This window comes from Drosophila suzukii, chromosome 3 (assembly GCF_043229965.1).
Source record: "Drosophila suzukii chromosome 3, CBGP_Dsuzu_IsoJpt1.0, whole genome shotgun sequence".
Classification (NCBI taxonomy): domain Eukaryota; kingdom Metazoa; phylum Arthropoda; class Insecta; order Diptera; family Drosophilidae; genus Drosophila; species Drosophila suzukii.
In genome coordinates this window covers 72,979,250-72,997,835 of record NC_092082.1, presented here as the reverse complement: position 1 = coordinate 72,997,835, position 18,586 = coordinate 72,979,250, and the positions used below count along the sequence as shown (strand labels likewise).

General features: G+C 41.7%; 2 protein-coding genes across 18 annotated transcripts in view; one reads left to right on the top strand and one right to left on the bottom strand.

Annotated features, from left to right (window-relative positions):
- The first annotated feature begins 205 nt into the window (after positions 1-205).
- On the top strand, positions 206-3,109 carry LOC108018556 (armadillo-like helical domain-containing protein 3). 2 transcript variants are annotated; one of them, XM_065866355.2, is made up of 5 exons: positions 206-398; positions 479-680; positions 745-1,198; positions 1,401-2,356; positions 2,420-3,109. In XM_065866355.2, exons 1-5 carry the CDS (start codon positions 345-347, stop codon positions 2,869-2,871), a joined length of 2,118 nt encoding a protein of 705 aa, XP_065722427.2. In that variant the 5' UTR covers positions 206-344; the 3' UTR covers positions 2,872-3,109. The 2 variants fall into 2 exon arrangements, with proteins under 2 accessions (XP_065722427.2, XP_036673039.3); XM_036817144.3 differs by having other exon boundaries at positions 207-398; positions 742-1,198.
- A 4,040-nt stretch (positions 3,110-7,149) lies between these two features.
- The window catches only part of pyd (zonula occludens-like protein polychaetoid), a 92,043-nt gene continuing 80,606 nt past the window's right edge, over positions 7,150-18,586 (bottom strand). For 6 of the 16 annotated variants that reach the window (XM_065866339.2, XM_065866341.2, XM_065866342.2 and 3 more), the window contains 9 exons: positions 16,000-16,233; positions 15,068-15,675; positions 14,481-14,629; positions 14,318-14,417; positions 13,059-13,299; positions 12,699-12,990; positions 12,126-12,258; positions 8,643-10,804; positions 7,150-8,054 (listed from right to left, as the gene is read on the bottom strand). In XM_065866339.2, coding sequence (XP_065722411.2) covers positions 7,831-8,054; positions 8,643-10,804; positions 12,126-12,258; positions 12,699-12,990; positions 13,059-13,299; positions 14,318-14,417; positions 14,481-14,629; positions 15,068-15,675; positions 16,000-16,233 — 4,143 coding nt within the window. In that variant the 3' untranslated portion in view covers positions 7,150-7,830. Of the gene's footprint in view, positions 8,055-8,642; positions 10,805-11,447; positions 11,878-12,121; positions 12,259-12,698; positions 12,991-13,058; positions 13,300-13,532; positions 14,085-14,317; positions 14,418-14,480; positions 14,630-15,067; positions 15,676-15,999; positions 16,234-16,561; positions 18,368-18,586 lie in introns of those variants that run through there. The other 10 variants (XM_065866351.2, XM_065866352.2, XM_065866354.2 and 7 more) reach the window with 6 other exon arrangements.

Genomic DNA, 18,586 nt, shown 5'->3' with positions numbered 1-18,586 from the left:
AATCGATTATTTATTTATTGTTTACTAATATAAAACTAATATTAAATGTTATTCTTGCCAAACAAACATATTTAAATTAGTTCATTATTAAGAACTCAAAGTAAAACAAAAGTTATAGTAAAGACGTAACGTATGAAATTGATTTTGCATCACACTTTGCGTTGGCAATGCCGCAGTGAAGTAGGGCCGTTTGGTTGGTATTTCGTCGGCCCACACCTACGGTCGCACCCTAATCACCAAGTTAAATATTGCCCACTATTTCTGCCAACTTCCCATATTTTTACTGCAGCAGACTATGAGTTTCTAAAACGAATCCCGTAGGTCGATATAATCCACATCCAGTCATGACCTCACGCAAGCGAAGTGGCAGCGGCTCCACCAAGAGGCCCAAGGAGAAGGTTTGTCCCGGGGGTTTTCCGAGCTCCGCCCTTGATGATTCGTGACTTGGATTGCTAATTGGATTCGGATTTCATTGCAGGTGGTCTACATCTACGAACTGCTGTGCCGGGGCGAGGATCCCAGCAGCGAGAGTCCCGAGTTCTGGAACGAGTTCTTCCTGCTGCAGCCCAACTTCGAAGCACTGGAGAATGAGATCGGAAAACTTAACAACGAGCAGCTGCAGCTGGTCAAACCCAATCTGAACACCCTCTTCCAGAGGTGCATCGAAATGCTGGACACGGGTAGACCAGTTAGACCTTTATCTATAGACCGGAAGTCATCTATATTCTTTGATTCCCCCAGAAGATCATCCCAAGCGCCTGTGCAACAGTCTGCAAACGCTGTGCTCTTTGTTCTATGGAATCTTCAAAAAGTCTAACGCAGATCCCACTTGCAATATCCTCAACGAGATCTTTGGCCATGAGAAGATGGACGAGTGGCTGAAACTGCTGATGCAGTACTGCAATCGCATCCTACTGGGCGATGTGCCAGAGAACGCCCGTTTCATGTGCCTCAAACTGCTCCAGGTCCTGGTCACGGGCACGGACAATGTCAACCAGAATGCCCTCTTCGAGCACCTGATGATGCACAGCATGTTCGACGCCTTCGTCCGACTACTAAGCGATCCTACGTTCCGCACCCAGCATGGGCACGATATCGTCATCCTGCTCACAATCCTGGTCAACTATAGGAAGCACGAGGCCACCAATCCCTACGTGGTGCAACTCTCCATACTCGCCGATGAGCTGGCCCTGAATGGGTGAGTAGATCTGGTAAATTTTTTGGTGGCGTACGAATATTAAAAACTTCAAGAAAACCAACATTTTTACCCTTGGTGATTCAAACCATGTTTACTTATGTACCAGCAGCTGCTGGCTGACGTCATTAAATAGATAATAGATATCTTGCCACGCGCTCCCATATCTTTCTTCGACAGTAACGAAACTTTATCTTAATTCCAGCTACGGCCAAATGATATCACAGTCTTTGATTGACTTCTGTCGCCAGTACATCCAAAGCCTAAACAATGTGCAATCCTCCTCCTGGTTCTCATCGCTGTCGAATATTGTGGGCAACATGTTTGTGTCGGATGAAGGATGCGAACGGGTGCAACAGATCAAGGCCAATAATGGCCTTCTACTAGCCCTCTACGAGGCAGTTCACTTAAATAGGAACTTTATCACAACTCTGGCCCACACGCAGGCGGAGTCTAGTGCCCCGCCCTCGCCCAGTAACACTCTGAGTCTGGCCCAACCCGTGCCGGATTTATCTAACGCACCCATCATCGACATTACCCAGTATCCCACCAATCTGCTGGTGGCTGTCTTTCAATACTGCTCCATCGTGATGCAGGACAACAAGAACGAGTCGAGTATTGCTAATCTGAAGCTGTGCTTCCTCATCCTCACCTGCATTTCGGAGGATCAGTACGCCAACTCGATGATGCACGACAGCAATCTGACGTTCAAGGTTATGCTGCATCGGGCGCAGATGCGTCATCGCAAGCTGAATGTGGATCGGGTGGGCAAATCCCAGCCCCTGGCTGCCACTCTACTGGATCTGCTGGTGGAGTTTATTGTTTCCCACTTGATGAAGAAGTTTCCCATGGAATTGTATTTGCTTTGCATTGGTGTTATCCATCGGATCTTGTGCTACCAGAAGAGATGCCGAGTGAGGCTAAATTATCCGTGGAAGGAACTCTGGTCGGCGCTGATTGGCCTTCTGCGGTTCCTGGTCAACCAGGAACAGACGCTGGTCAAGAAGTGCAACATATTCCATTTGTCGCTGCAGGTAGTGAACATATTTAATTTGTTTATCACGTACGGCGACACTTTCCTGGCCACCACAAATAGCTATGATGAGCTGTACTATGAACTGAACCGCGAGGAGAAGGTCTTTACGGAAATACATGCAATGGGTAAGTATTCAAGGTCCTAAAATATTTTTTTATAAAAATCAAAAATAATAATTTTAACTTCAGTTCTTCGTTATACAACGATGGGAGAGTGCGAATACAAAGACGATGTAATCAAACTATTGAACGCCTTGGTCAACATCCTGGCCATCGTGAAGCACTTCCAGAACAAGATCAAGGAATGGCTGGCAGAGCAGGGCCTCTCTACGCCCACGGAGGAGCAAATACTCGATGTGGTGCGCAAGAACTACGACCTCACCCTAAAACTGCAAGACTCCCTGGATCAGTACGAACGTTATGCGGAAACGCCGCTGCATACCAACTTTTTCAAGCTGATGGTGCGCGATGTTGTCAACGATACGCGCAAGCACATCTACGGATATGTGAAGGAGGCCGTATCCGTCATTCCCGATCAGGAGATACTCCTCACCACCTCTATGACCTCCGCCTCGGCGGGAATACCCAATGCAGCTCCAACAACAGCAGTGCCCGAAGCAAAAGCCACGCCTGCCACGTAGGAATTTGACCTCAACAGACTATCAGACTGTTTAATTGTTTCTTTTGCTTAGTTTTGTAATTATATTTTAAATAATCAAATCTCTAGAAGCGTAAACTCGATGTAATCTGTAAGATTTAAAGTGCTTTGCGAGTCTTTGTTAGCTTTTGTTGCGAAGCAGTGCACTTAAAGCAAATACATATATTCTGTGCAAGTTTTTTACGTACGTATACAAAATATATTGAGTGTATATATAATAATAGGCACTTTGAATAGTGGTCTTTGTCAAATTTCAGTATGCATCTCCCACCTCCTGTATACTGTATCCCTTTTTTATCAGTTTTTTGGTGTTATATTCCGCACTTATGCACACATTGCACACCCATGTTTACTTAGGTATTTAAAAATGACCAGAATGACCTGCTCGGACCGAAATCAACATATGCTGATTATTTTATGAGTACCTCATTAGGAGAAAGAGTATTTCAGTTACCTAGGTATGTATAAATATGGGAACGGTTTAAAAAAGGATCTCAGTCTTCTCGAATCGGCGGCAGTGAATAAACGAAATTAAACCAATCCCATTTAAATGCAAAATGGAAGCCATAATAACCTGTGATTTGTGCTTCAGTAACATTCCCTTCGTGGAATTCGAAACTCATTACGAAAGTTGTGTAGGGCATAACAATGCTTTTGAAATTATTATGAGAAATTCTTCTTCAAAATCAACAAAACGTTCATTAAAATGGCAGAACAATCGTCTGTTAGTCAAGGAAAAAAAAATTAAAATATCGAGTAGTTTGGATGACTGGAAGATAAAGTGCTGCGATTGCAATGAAATCTATAATTCAAAAATGGAAATGCGGCATATAACATCAGAAAAACACAGAGTTGCTGTTCTTAAGGATATAGAACACAATGCACATATTTTACCCATTTCAATGGAGTCACATTTTCCCGTAAAATCATATCGAATTTACCCCAAGGAAAGTAAACTTGACCTTCACGAGTTGATAGATCAGTGCCATGATGATATTCTTAAAATCTTGCTCTACTGTCTGAGCGAATACAGAAGCATTAAATTCACTTTAAAGGTATATGGGCTATATAATGATGAATCTGAAGTGGGTAAAAAATTGGAATCAATAAAGCATTTTGCTACATCATATAAGGCGGCATACGAAACTCGTTCTCTCGCCGAACAATTTTCCGATGCTCTGAATTACTCAGTATCTTCAACCATTGAGTTCCAACATTCCAGGGCCTTTCAGGATTTGTCAATAAAAGGTTTTAATTGTTTTGAGATCACAGCAATAAAATTGGAACATACACCTGCAGCTGGGCTCATACCTGCTCCTCCAAAGATAAAAAGTCGAAATGCCATTATTAACGTAAGGAATAATGATAATTTCTGTTTCAAATGGAGTATTCTGGCATATCTTGGATTTCTACAATTTCAAAATACCACTTTTGAAAAGGATTCGACAAAAAAACATAAGCGAGAATGTTTAACATTTCCTTCACATTATAAGGTTTTGGATATTTCCCAAGACGTAATTTATTACGATGGGGTTAAACTAGACTTTTCTGATATAGAGTTTCCTATTAGCATAGAAGGCATCAAACAATTCGAAAGAAATAACACGGACTTCAGCGTTAATGTTTATGAAGTTGATGATGATGGAAAGAACGTCGTGGGACCAACAATTAGAACGAAGGAAGTTAGATCTCGTCATTTAAATTTGCTGGCATTAAATAATGCCAGTAATGAAACTATGCATTACGCATACATTACAAACATGTGCAAATTATGCTATTCTCAATTTTCAAAAGCAAAAATGTCTGAAAATTTTTGTGAAAAATGTTTGCAATTTTATCCTAAGAAAAGCAATAAACTTCATGATTGTGGAAACGAACCTGCGGCTATCCACCCCATGCCAAAAACCAAACTCTATTTCAGATCGCGCCCAAAAAGCATATCTCCGCCAATTGTGGTCTATGCGGATATAGAGTCTTCCTTGGAACCTGTATCCTCGGCAGCATGGGCTGCCTCATTTTATATTGTTCACTATTATAACCCTCATTTAAATGAAATTTTTACGTTTGATGGTAAGTATTAACAGATAGGTAAAAATAAAAATGTTTAGTAATCGTATTTTTACAGGTTCCGATTGCATAAAAAAGTTCTGCGAAACACTAAAGGATAAATTGCGTGGTCTTTATTACAAGTACTGGAAATTCCCAGAGACAAAAAATGACACCTTTGACGAATATACGCAGAAGTCTGGATTATGCAGTGTCTGCAACGAAGATGTCGGCGCAGACGACTTGGATAAGTTTTTTCACCAGTTTTCGGGAGTATATTTGGGGCCTGTCCATGAGGCCTGCAAAACCAAGTTTAAGCTTTTACATCCTTTTTTCCCAGTAGTTTTCAATCATTTAACGAGATTTGATATTAGCTTATTGTTTAGTGAATTGGGAAAAGATGTGAAGCCCATCCCTAGCAATCAAGAGTTGTACTCAATGTTTATTCTAAATTATGTGATCAATGGATGTGATCGGTTCCAAATTAAATTTTTAGACTCAAATAACTTTTTGCATTACAATATAGAAACACTTTTCAGTTATTTGGACAAGAAAAAATTAAGGAATCTTGGGAATAAATATCAAGATGTGCTATTTGAGCCAATGTGTCAAAAAAGGGCATTCCCCAAAAACTACTTAGAAAGTATGGATCAACTTAAAGAACCACAACTACCTGAAAAGGATATTTTTCTCTATTTCCAAAACAATTCATTTAGTCTTCAAGATTATATAACTGCTCGTCAGGTATGGGATACTTTTAATTGCCATAGTATTGGAGAATACTTAAAAATATATTTGGAAAGAGATGCCATTATTTTGGCAGACGTATTCGAGTACTTTAGAAGGATTTGTCTAAAAGTATATAACCTAGACCCACTTAATTATTCTACAGCTCCATCAATGTCATGGGATGCGATGCTAAAAGTTACAAATATAGTTTTGGACTTAATTAGTGATCCCGAAATGCTTTCTTTTCTAAAAAGCGCAGTAAAAGGGGGACTTGTTCAATGCAACCAAGAGACTGCCACAGCAAATAATGATTTATTAAATAGTTTCGATCCCAGAAAGCCCATTACTTATTTAGCCAGCATAGAGGCAAACAATTTAGGTGATTGGGCAATGAGCCAGCCACTACCATATTCTAACTTTTCATTTTTAAATGAAAAAGAAATTAAAAAGTTTGATGTCAAAAAAATATCTTCAGATGCAGATGTGGGTTACATATTAGAAGTGGACCTCGAGTATCCAAATCATCTTCATAGGAGTCATAATGACATGCCTTTCTGCCCTCAAAATCAAACTCTTTCTGGTGGACATCATAAAATACTGTTAGCTGATTTCAGTGACAAGAAAAATTATATAATTCATTTGAAACACCTGCAATTATGCTTACAGAACGGACTGGTCATAACGAAGATACACAGAGTATTATCTTTTAATCAATCCAGTTGGTTAAAAACATATGTTGATTTCAATAGATCGCAAATAAAATTGTCTGAAAATGAGTTTGAAAGGCAGTTTTTTGAGTCGATGAATAGTTTTGTCGTTGGTAGGTCATTAGAAAATGTAGAAAAACATTGTGATATTGTACTATTGACACATTATCGGTCAGGACGGAATTCTCCGGGATTTAGACAACGAGTTGCTAGAGATAATTTTCGTGGCGTTGAGATATTTCCCAATAATTTGGCTGCAATCATGTCAGCAAAGACTAAAATTACCTACGATAAACCATTGTATATTGGAGTCACCGTTTTAGAAATGTCGAAATGGTTTATGTATGAACATTATTATAATTTTCTTTCTGTTAAATGTCCTTCATTAAAACTAATCTACTTAAATAATAACTTGTTTGTTGCTTCAATAGGAAAAGATTTGTGCAAACTGATGGAAGAAAATCCACAACGCTTTGATATGTCAAACCATTATTTAGAAGGGTATAATAATAATTTAGATTTAATGCAAGACAAATATGGCGGCAAAATAATGACAGAATTTAAAGGGAAATAATTAGGTTTAAGAATATGTACATATGAATATGAAATATTATATTTATAATATAAAAACCTGAAAATAAAATGAATTTTGAAAAGCAATAAGTTAATGAGAACCTTATTAAATACAGTGCTATGTTATCTCAAGATATATGATTTTACAACTTGGAAATAAGAACTTCCAATACGCTACCTTTATAATTCCAATAAATGATTTCACATTGTTATTATTATTGTTGCTCTTTTATTTATTCCCAAACTTTCCACGTGTGTATAATCTTTAATACAAAAATGCGTATAAATATTTGTATAGTATGATTTTCTTTCTGGTTATACAGGCGCGTGTATAGGCTCTAAGGATATCGCTACGATTTATAAATGTTTATGGTATATATAATAACTGATGCATGCAATACTTGCACGCAATTAACAATTTGAATGCAATTGAAATGGATCGAGGGTCGAAACAATATGCGAATATCTAATAAAACGTCAAATAGTTATATCATTTAAAATGCATTAAAATTATGTAAATATATAAAATACATAGTAATTGGTTGATTTAAAATATACAAAATAATTTGTTTATGAAACTAAAATCTAGTCGCTTTATACAAATATCCTTTGCATTCGATTGATTAATTTCTAGCTCGATATTATAGTTCAAAGGCAGAGCCAAACGATCACTCAAAGGCACAATTAACAGACAATATTGAATTAAATTAAATATATTATAAGCAATGCCTATCTCTACCTCTTTGCTGAGCTCATTTCGCTTGCCCTGGAATTGCGGCCTTAATGGTACCCATTTTATATATTATGGTATTATGGATCTATTTACAATTGCGTATATCGTTCAAGTTGGGGGATGAGTGCTTATGAAGTGCTGTGAATCTTAATGATTAGAAGTGATCCACCTTGACGGACACTGTGTGGGCGGCGGCATTGCTGGGCAGATCGATGTTGTCCCACTCGGTGTGCAGGTTCTTCTCGCTGTCGGTCGCCTTGAGGGCCAGTCCCAGTGATGCAGTTCGTCCGGCGCAGTGCGGAATGTTGAGTGTAACCGGTACCAGGAACTCAAGGCCCTGCGGCCCACACATCACCAGCGGTGACAGCATTGTCTCACCTACGAGGGCAAATAGTACGATTATTAGTCGTTGATATGGATTATATTTTTTATGTAAATGCAATTAGGGTTGTGTTTTTTAAAGAGTGTTATAGGAAGTGTAAGTGGGCACAGGCATATAGTTCATTCATTGGGAAACATGAAATATTCGTGCTAGTTTTTAAAGAGACTATATATAGGATTTTGTAAATAAGGCTTTAGGAAAATTTAGAAATAGTAAACATAAAACAAGTGTTCATGGGTCTTTAAATAATATTAAATGCTGGAAAGTGTTCAAAATTAATGGTTTTAATAAAAATGTATACGAGATTACATGCAAAAAGCCACAACTACATGTTAGTATCACAGGCATAAAACTACAACTAATGGTTAAACTAAGGCAAATCACCAGCCACCATTAAGAAAAGCTTAAAAACGATAAACATAGATATTAAAAACAGAAAAACTAAATAATGCTGTAACAAAAAAACAAAGTCAAAGACAGTGGACACGTGTTTTTTTAAAGAGGTTTGTGGTAGTGGCGGTGGTTTTTGGTGGATGGATACAATACGGAGTAGAGTGTGTGTGTGTTTGCTTAGGGGGACCAACCATTTTCCATGTCCAGCGGAGGACCGCCGACGGCTTGTCCCATCCGGGGATCGCTCACGGTGAAGTAGATCTCCTGACGCACTCCAGCCGGAATGGCTCCGGGCGGGATTTGCAGGGAGACGTGCCACAGCTTATCCGCCAGAGTGCCTCCGTTGGAGTCGAAGAATCCGCGGGAGGTACTGGGCTCACGGGGCAGGGTAGGAAAGGGACCTCCGTTGGCCGGAGGAGCGTTATTCACTGGTCCGGCGATGGGCAGGGACATGCTACTGCTGAACGGAGTACTGGTGGCATTGGGTGGACCCACTGGCAAGCTGGCTTGGGATGTGTACTGGGTTTCGATGGAAGTGCAGCTGTCGCCGATGGGGGAACTTGGTGGTGGAGCTGTTCGCTTAAGGATATTCGAGATGTGGAAAGGAGCTCTGCCGGATCGAGGGGTCGGAGGTTGGACAGGAGCCGGCGGAGGTGCCAGAGGAGGAACCTGATCCGCTGCCTCAAAGACATCATCAGACTCATTTTGTGTTTCACTGGCCAGCATTCCTTCATTGTGCTGGTTATTCTCAATAGCCGTTGGATGCTCTGTCTGTTCCGCAGAGCTCTCAGCCTGATCCTCTTGAGCCTCATCCTCCTCCTCGTCATCTACCTCGTCCTGAACCAGAGGAGCCCTCGCCGGATTCTCTATCACCGTATCCGAAGACTTCTGCAGATCCGATCGGCTTAGGGTCGAATCTTCGACCTGTTCCTCTGGCTGAGCATTGATCTCCACTTGGATCTGCTCTGTTTTGCCTTCCTTCTTTTCATCTGTCTCATTCTCTCTGGACTGGAGGATACTCTCCTCCCGGGACTCGTAAATGGGCGCCGGTCTGCCCATATCCCTTTTGGACACATAGATCGGTTCAGCCATGCTGTCCAGGGCTTCCCGTCTGGTCTGATAGATCTGATCCCTTAGCTGGGCTTTAGCTTCCCGGCGACTCTGGTATATTGCCTCCGGATTTGAGGCCTCCGACTGGCTGCTGCTGCTCTGGGGGCTAAACTCCCGCTCCATATCCCTCTTGCCCTGGCTAATCCTCTCCTGCATCTCGCGTTTCGACTGGTACAGATGATTCCGCTGCATTTCCCGCTGCATTTCACGACGGGATTGGTAGAGGGGTTCTTCCTCGGCTTGCTCATTGGCCGCTCCTGGATAGAATCTCCGGCGGGTCATCACCTCGGAATTGGGCGCCCTTCGCTGATCGGGCAGCATGTAGGCTCCGTTGCGGGTCTGATAGACCTCCTGAGGATCTTGTTCGTAGCCAGGACTGATCATTGGTCTCCTCGCGGGTCCTGGATTTCCTCCTCGATCCGCTGTCGTGGTGCTGTGACGCCTAACGATCCTTCTGCCATTCCGGCTACCAGAAGCCGCAGCTGCCTCAGCTTGCCTTCTCTCGAGATCGATGCAGGCGCGATTCGCATAGAGATCATATTGGTCATATCCGTAACCATTTTCCTGGTGATGTGGCATTCGAGGAACTGTGTTCCCAATATTCCCATAGATATCTTCACTCTCTAGATTCTGGTAGGTACTATTCATCATTTCCTGCTGTTGCATCGGATAGTGACCACCTCTTTGATAGTAGGGATCCTGCGGATGGGGTGGCGCCATGCCTTGACCGCCATGGGAACCCTCGTAGCCACCAGCCGGATAGGTGGGGTACTCATCCGGATAGTAGGGTCTCTGCACACCCCTCTCCAACATCGATTGCTGGCGTCGCAGACCCTTGGGCTTCCGTTCCGGCTCCACCATGCTGTTCATCCTCCTCAGAGGCCTGGTGCTCTTGAGCAGGGCATTCTTGAGGGCCACCAGTGGGCTCTTCAGCACCGATTTCTTCTTCTTGTGCGGTGGCAGTGGCGGTGGAGCAATCTCCATGCCATGATCATCATAATACTGCTGTTGTTGCGGCTGCTGCTGCTGGTGATGTTGGGGATACTGCTGACGTGGCTGACTATGACCTCTAGAGGTTCCATAGTGCCCATAGTAATTGGGATCCTGGGCCTGTGGCGGCCGCTCGTGTGGATAACGTGGCGCTGAGCGGGATCTCTGCATGTGATGCCCTTGGGATGGATGGGCGGCAGGTGGTGGCATGTTATAGTAATCATCGTAACGCTCATCGTACGGCTCCATCTCGCTAAAGGTTCATTGCATGATTCGGAAGTTTTGTGTGTAATTAGCAAGGGGTTTTCAATGGGTTCGATCAAGGGGATTTGGTGTGGTGTACAAATACTCCGATCCTTACTTTATATATTCAAAAAGTTCGAGACCGAATACTTGTTTTTTCCAAGTGGCACAGTATGCGAAAATATATTTCCTTTTTTTTTAAGAATAATTTACCCAAAAAGCTTATATATCTTTTTGGGGAATTTATCATATTCAAGCATTTCTGTGACATCAAAATTGTACATTCGGAAACAATTTGTTTCAAGAAAATGTTGCGCCAAAGCTTAAAAAACCAGGCTAAAAAATTTAAAGATTCCTTCCGTTTTTATCATTTGAAAGTTGAAGGTAAAACATTGAACAACCCTGACTAACTTGGCATTTTATTCCTGCAAAACTTTCGCCAAAGACACACAAGAAGCGCATATGTATAATATATCCTTATATTAAAATTAAATACTTTGCAAATTAACCAAAACTGTAGAGAAAAATAAATACCATTTACCAGTTGTTTACACTTTAGTTTAAGGTAGTTTGTTGTTAGTTATTATTTTTTAATTAAAAAAGTTGAATTTACCCAAAACCGTAGTTAGATTCAAGATGAACTTTCAAATACCCGAGAAATCTATTAAGAGTAGTTGTTTAAGAACAATCAGCTAAAAGCATGATCATAATAAGTAGTAGTACGAGTTTGAGTTTAAGAATAGAGAAATGTGGATACGACTCTGTACTGTATAGTAAAAAATGGCAAGTAGAAGTTAACCCGAAAAATGTTTTATTTTCGTTTTCATTTTTTATGTGCGTGATGCGCTCAACATTTTACAAATTTTGTTAAGCTTTAATTTATGGTTTGGTTAATAATTTTGGTTATTGCAAAATACAATAATTACTTGAATTATGTAATATATGCGATCTGTTTTCATTGTTGTGCGTTTTTCGTGAAATTTTTGCATCGAATAATTTGTAATGACCAGCAACCGTATGAAATTATGAATAGATTGGCATAATGATTGATTGATTGACTGATTGTTTTGGCTGACTGATTGACTGGATGTTTTTGATAGAGTATTGTAAAGTACAAAAATGGCATTTAACAAGAATATAAAACATTTTTCGTTAACACAAATGTTGAAAATTGAGGGGGATCAAAGAGATTTCTGTATGTTTATCGTGTGTGTGTTTTATTATTTTTTTTGTTTCGTTTGGGAAGGAAGATATGTATACTCCTGGAGGAGCAATGGATTTATCAGGGGGATGGAAAATTCAGGGGCTACAGGTATCCGAGATGGACTCACCTCATGTTGTGATGGTGCCCGGCGGCAGCTCCGATTTGCGGTTTACGATAAAGTTCAAAGGCCGAACCACGCTGCTCCCGACTTCCAGCCAAATCCAGGGCATGGCGCTCAGGGGTATGAGGCGGTAGGTTTCCTAGGGGTAATTATATAGGGTAGGTATTATTAAAGAAAGCTCTAGAATTTAGGGAATATTTTTAATGAAATTTAAAGTTAGTTTTGGGGTAGATTTCTCAATGTCAGGTTAAGGCCGTAGTTGATTATCTGCTAGGAACTTAACAAAGAGTTATATCGTTCGAAAATACAAATTCGTTTTCTCAATGTGAGGTTTAGGTTATGAACGAAATATCATTACAATGTTGGTATTCACACGTTATATATCTGAGATGTAACATGTTATTCAGAGATTACATTTTTCCAAAACAGCAATTTAACTCAATGGCAAAAGTTAACCTGACATTGAGAAATCGGACGTTAGAAAAGCAACTTATTAAAGTATGTAATAGGACTTGACTTCTTCTAACAAGTGATGTCGAGATCTTATTTCAAACAAACACTTATGATGATATAACTCACCTATTGGCGGTGGCATGCCGCGATGTGGTGCTATATAGGGTCCTGTGCCACTGCCCCCGTTGTAGTGGTGACTGTTGCCATTGTAGCCATTGGCCTGCGGATATGGTTGAGGTGGTGGAGCCTGTCCGTAGTTGCCATTACTTCCTCCATAAGTGGGTTGCTGCTGCTGCGATGGCGGTGGTTGCATGTGTCCATTGCTGGGTGAACCCGGAGTAGCCTGCGGACCGTAATGATGATGCGAGGGCGTTGGTGGATAATAGAAGCCGTTGGGGGAACGTGGCGAACCGGAGTCCTTAAAAGAAGATTTACCAAATGAGTTAGAGGTTCCAAAAAAAGTTATCACCTAAAGATTAAACTTACCCCATTCTCCCAGGGAGTGGTGCCACCGCTTCCACTGCTGCCACCACTTTGCACCGGTGGCCTATAGTTCTTGGGTTTCGGCGGTGGCACCGGCTTAAATGGACCACTGCCATTGCTGCTCGGAGTTCCGCTGCCATTCATCTGGTTCTGACCATTGGGCACATTCGGAGGTGGAACCACTCCATGTGGCGCCGTCTTCGGCAGCTTGGTGTAATCCGCTTGCGTGACGGAGTTGTTGCGACTGATTGATGTGGTTTTCGGGATTGTGGATCGGGTGATATATTTGCGTTATGGGTGGCAGTGGTTTTTGGGAGTGTGATATTGTGTTTCGTTTTTTTGGGACAAACAGTTGATGATGGCGAGCACAAAACATAAGCAAGAAAGAGAAAAAGTTTTTGTAATTATAAGGACATGTGTGATAGACATATGAAAGATATTCAAAGTGCTAAGACGGGCATTCAAAAGTCTGGGTCGAACAGGTGTGAATATCATTTATTGCACTTTGGGTTTTGGGCTCTCAAAATATATTTACATGGTTGTTTGGAGCTAATACAATACACAAGATATTATTGAAAAGTAAAATATAATTTTAAACAGATTTCGATTGTTGTTTTCTAGGAGAATTAAAGGGAACAATCAAAGGATATCTCTAGTGCATTTTCGCATATAAAAAGAGTCGTAGTTTATCTAATAAATAAGTTCGTTTTCGATTTCGTTGCTTAGACCAAAGTGTCGTAGGCCGAGGCACTGGACATCAGGGCAGGAGGTGGCAGTGGAGCCATCAGGGCATGCAGACGTGGTGCAGCGATGGGACGACGATCGAAGCCGCCGGAGGAGAGGCGGAGGAGCTGCTGCTGGGTCAGCTGAAGGCCGCAGGACATGGGAAGGGGCAGGGGTAGGGGGTGAAGAGGTGGCAGTTGAAGGAGCAAGGACGAGGGCGAAGGTGAGAGCGACAACGAGGACGTGGGTGAGCGCGAGTGCATCAAATGCAAGTGCTGCAAATGGGGCGCATGGAGGTGATAGCGTCTAATGGACCAGGGACATATACATATTCATATTTTATATTCATATATTCAGAGAGATACAAAAGAATATATTTACGACACAGTCGACAAATGCATGCGAGTGAGTTGAAAAATAACGACGTCGCAGGAAAAAGAGAAAGTAAAGTAGTTGGTTTATATTTTTAACAGTTCCTCGCGATATGTACAATTTCTGGGGAGTATCCTGAACAATTAATTGGGTTTTATCGTTCATACCTGTATTTTCCGTAATCCGTTTTGGTCTCCACCAAAGGCTTTCGCGGGCTGCTTTCTAAACCCAGATTCGAGGGACGCTGTGGTGTGCCATTGCGAGGATCTGAAAATATCATAATATATTAATTTAAATATGAAATCTCTTTGGAATTTTAGGATAGCTTACCAATATTACGGGACGCATTCATCTCATGATAGTGCGGCCTGCCTGGACTGCTCTGGCGGTTCAGATCGTTGGGTCCTCCGAAACTGCGATGATCATGGGGAGTACGGCCGTAGTCGTGCGACTGACCCACCGGAGGCAAGGGGCGACCACTGAAATAAAATATAAAATAAATATAAACAAAATATATAAAATAATTAGGGTATTCAATTGCGTTGCAAAAGTGTAAACTTTGTAAGTTTGCAAGACGAGAATTGTGAACGCCCTCTATTTTAAAATATCGTTGCAGGAAATTGACGTACAAAATAACGCCAACTTTTAAATTTTTGTGAAAAGAAGGCTATGATATTTTCTGTCATTAAAACCCAACTTTTCAGTATATTTTTAGTATTTTAGATAAAATTCCTACCCCTTATTAACCCCCTATTTCTACACAAGTACAACAGATTTGTATACATAGGCTGGGGTGTTGTAGGCCTTGAAAACTATTTTGTATGGAAATTGTTGTTGGAACTGCTTACACTTTTACACTTTTCAAACGATTGCAACGCAATTGAATACCCTAAATATATAGACATAAACAAACTCACCTTGCATTTGGCACTGATTTGAGATCGTCGGGTGCATTGGGACCCAGTCGGCCCAGGTTCTGCATGGCCATTTGTGTATTGTTATACGAATCGTAGCTGGACACACTGTCATAGGTGGATGCACCTCCTCCGGTGCCTCCTCCTCCTCCTCCGTTGGCCTTCAGCTGGGCATTCAGACGAGCCTGTCGCTCCAGGGAGGCATGAGTTTGCTGCTGCTGCTGCTGGCGATCCAGGGTTTCAGCTGCTCCGGCACCGACCAGAGCATTTCGGGTGATGTACTCCGCCTGGACATCGTCCTGCACCACAGCCTTGCCGAACAAACGCTCCTGGGCACTTCGACCCAGGGTTCCGTTTCGCGATGAAGAGCCCGAGGTGTTCAGTGGGATATCTCCCGGCTTGGACTGACGATCGATGCGGGGCGGAAGATCAGGGGCATTGATCCCGTAGAGAGATTGCGGCCTCACTGCAGCCGGATCTACTCCTCCTCCTCCTCCGCCGCCTGGTGGCTGCGGCTGAGGTGGCACATTGGTGCCGTAGATGCTATACTTGCTGGAGTCCATAGTCTGGCGGCGATTGGGATTCCCGGGGACACCATGGTCATAGGGTACCTGTGGCAGGTGCATTGCAAGGTGTGGTAAGTGGGCGGCGAAATAGATTAGTCAATAGATAGGTTAAAAAGGTCAACAAAACCCTGTTATTATTGGAAAACAAACAATTTCTGAGGAAACATATGATAACTTCCAGTGATTTTGTTGACCTTTGTTACTTTTATGCATTTTATTAAGGCGCTTGAAAAATGTTTAAATTTTGGTTTGATTATCTTTTGCATTTGTTTTTAGTGGAAGCGCATGCCAAGTTTATTTCTTAGTTTGAGTTTGAGTTGGTTTTGCTTGTTCGTTTCTTAGGTTTGTTTTGGTTTTTCGACCTCTTACCGTATATGGAGGTGGTAGTCCTTCACCAATTATGTCTCTATCCCTATCCAAGTTATCCTGATTAGTGGCAATCGATGGATCTGAGCTCGCTTTAACCAACTGCGGCAAATTGCCAAGCGACAATGATGCGGATGGGCCCGGACTCAGTTCCAAATCGGATTCGGGACTTGATGCATACGAGAGTCGGGATGTGGTCATGGGGAATAGGAAATCGTCGGAGAGGGATTCTACGGGCTGGGGTTTGGGTTTTTTTTGGTATTTTTGCGGATCAGGCGCAGAGCGTTAATTGAATTTTAGCGGTTGTTTCGTTGATTTTCGAATGTCAAATTTAGCGCGTTGAGAGCAACCAACATTTTGTTTTGATAGTAAATAAAACGCAAGAACAGCAACAAGAAACGTATATGAAACATTAAAAATCATGATTGATTGATTGATTGGTTGATTGATTTGATTCGATTCGATTGATTGAACCGCGTTCGATTGCGAAGCATTTGGATACGTAATGTGTGGACGAACACAAGATATTTGGTATTTTGAATATATATTTTGTTTGGTTTTTTAGTTTGGACGAGGACATTTTGATTATTTTGGTGGTGTTTGTTTTAATATATGCATCGGGTTTTACGGGTGATTAAGCGGGGAATGACCATGATGATGTATATTTGGTATTTTTTTGGTATGTAAATAAAAGAAACAAATGAAACGAAAAACATTTAGTTAGCAACTTTATAAAAATATTGGCAAAAATTTGTATGGCGATTTTTGCGTATATACTTAGCCTAAATATGTATGTCAAATAGAATTTCATTTTTGGATATATTGATGGTGAGTTCTGGAGGATTGGAGGTGAAAAACTGTCATTCCATTGGGGGTAGAAAGTGGAAATGTTTAAAAAAGTGTATTTTAAAGTGTAAGAAATGCAGAGAATAAGTTTTATACTTTCTTCTTTCCCTTTGGAATGACAATTTCTTTTTCTAGGATTATATGGTAATCATGATCTCTCTACATGCTTTTAGCTTCACAATTACACACATTTATATGTACATATTTATTGAGTAGCGGTCTACACACAATATTATGGTTCTTGATCATGCTACATGAGGATTTTTGGGTCTTATGAATAATTTAGTACAAACATCTACATGCGATTATTACACACAGAATGGGTTTGGTTTGGGTAGGATAGAGAGATTCAGTTGAAAAGTTTTGTGTCCCAACGGGAATGATATAGACAACTCCAAAATCATTCCCTGAACCCTTTCAACTAAATTAACACCGATTCTCATGCAATGCATTCGTTAATTTGGCCAACATTGTTGTTGGAATCAGCATTATTAACATGGCTATTATTGTTATTATTATTAATGTTGCTGTTGTTGTGGTTGTTGTTGTTGTTGTTGTTGCTGCTGCTACTAATAGTACTACAATTATTATTGTTAAGGCTACTTGAATTATTGAGACTGGCAATTTGATTTGAGAGATTATTGAAGGCCAGCGAAAAGCTGCCCTCATCCGCCAAAGTGCCATCACTGCTCTCATGATCATTGCTCAACCCATTGCCATTGCCGAGAAGATTGCTAAGTGATCCCGAGGAGGAGGAGTAATTGGTTCTACCCTGACCATTGCTAATGAATCGCTGCTGTGGCTTGGCCATCGGTGCCCTTTTGCCTGTATTCGATGCATCCGCAAGATGCTGATGCTGCTGCTGCTGCTGCTCCAGCTGCAGATTGCTGTTCTTGCTCTTGGCCTGATCCGACTGCTGACCTTGCTGCTGGGGCAGAAGATTCAGACTGGAGTCGAAGAGATTCTTCTGCAGCAGCAGCTCGTGGTAGTAGTAGGGCGTGGTCCTACGTTCCACCTGGGCATTGGTTCGCAATCCATAGCGGCCGACCTGTGCAGCTGGTCCGGGTTGAAAGCCCCTGGCCATGTTCGAGTGATTCGTCGTACTGCCCCCATTTAGGTTGGAGTTCAAAAAGCTCTGACTCATTAGGTTTGGCTGAGAACTATGATACTGGGAATCGTTACTATCCTCCAGTGGCATTATGGGAGCAGGATCTACGGGCGGTGCCAGGCCACTGGGCATCGAAGAAGCGGGCTTTATGATCGGAACCATGGTATAGGACCTCCTATCTCGGGGTTTTTCGGCCAAGCTCTGGCTGTGGGCATAGCCCACGGGCGGGGGGCGTGGCGGCGGAGGGGTGTTGGCCTGGCCCTGGATTAGCGAATATGATTTACTCGGATTCTGGTTAAGATTGAGATTCTGCGAGTAGCGTGGCACTGAGGTCGATGAAATGGGACGGCAGCAAGCCAACTTGCAGGGCTGGGCGATGTAGGGGGGGAATAACATTTCGGTGGGGGAATCGGGGAACTGTTAATATGATTTTATTTTTTACGATTTGTCGACAACAATCATGGGCATGTTTGTAAGTTCATGTGTGTGTGTGTGGTTGTGTGTTTTAAAAAACGAATAAGAAAAAGTTTCGAAAGTATAAATTAGAATATTGACCATAACCATTTGTAGAAATTATAGAGTTATAGGGGTTTTAAAATTAGTTCAAGATAATAGGGTATTAAATTACTAGGCTGG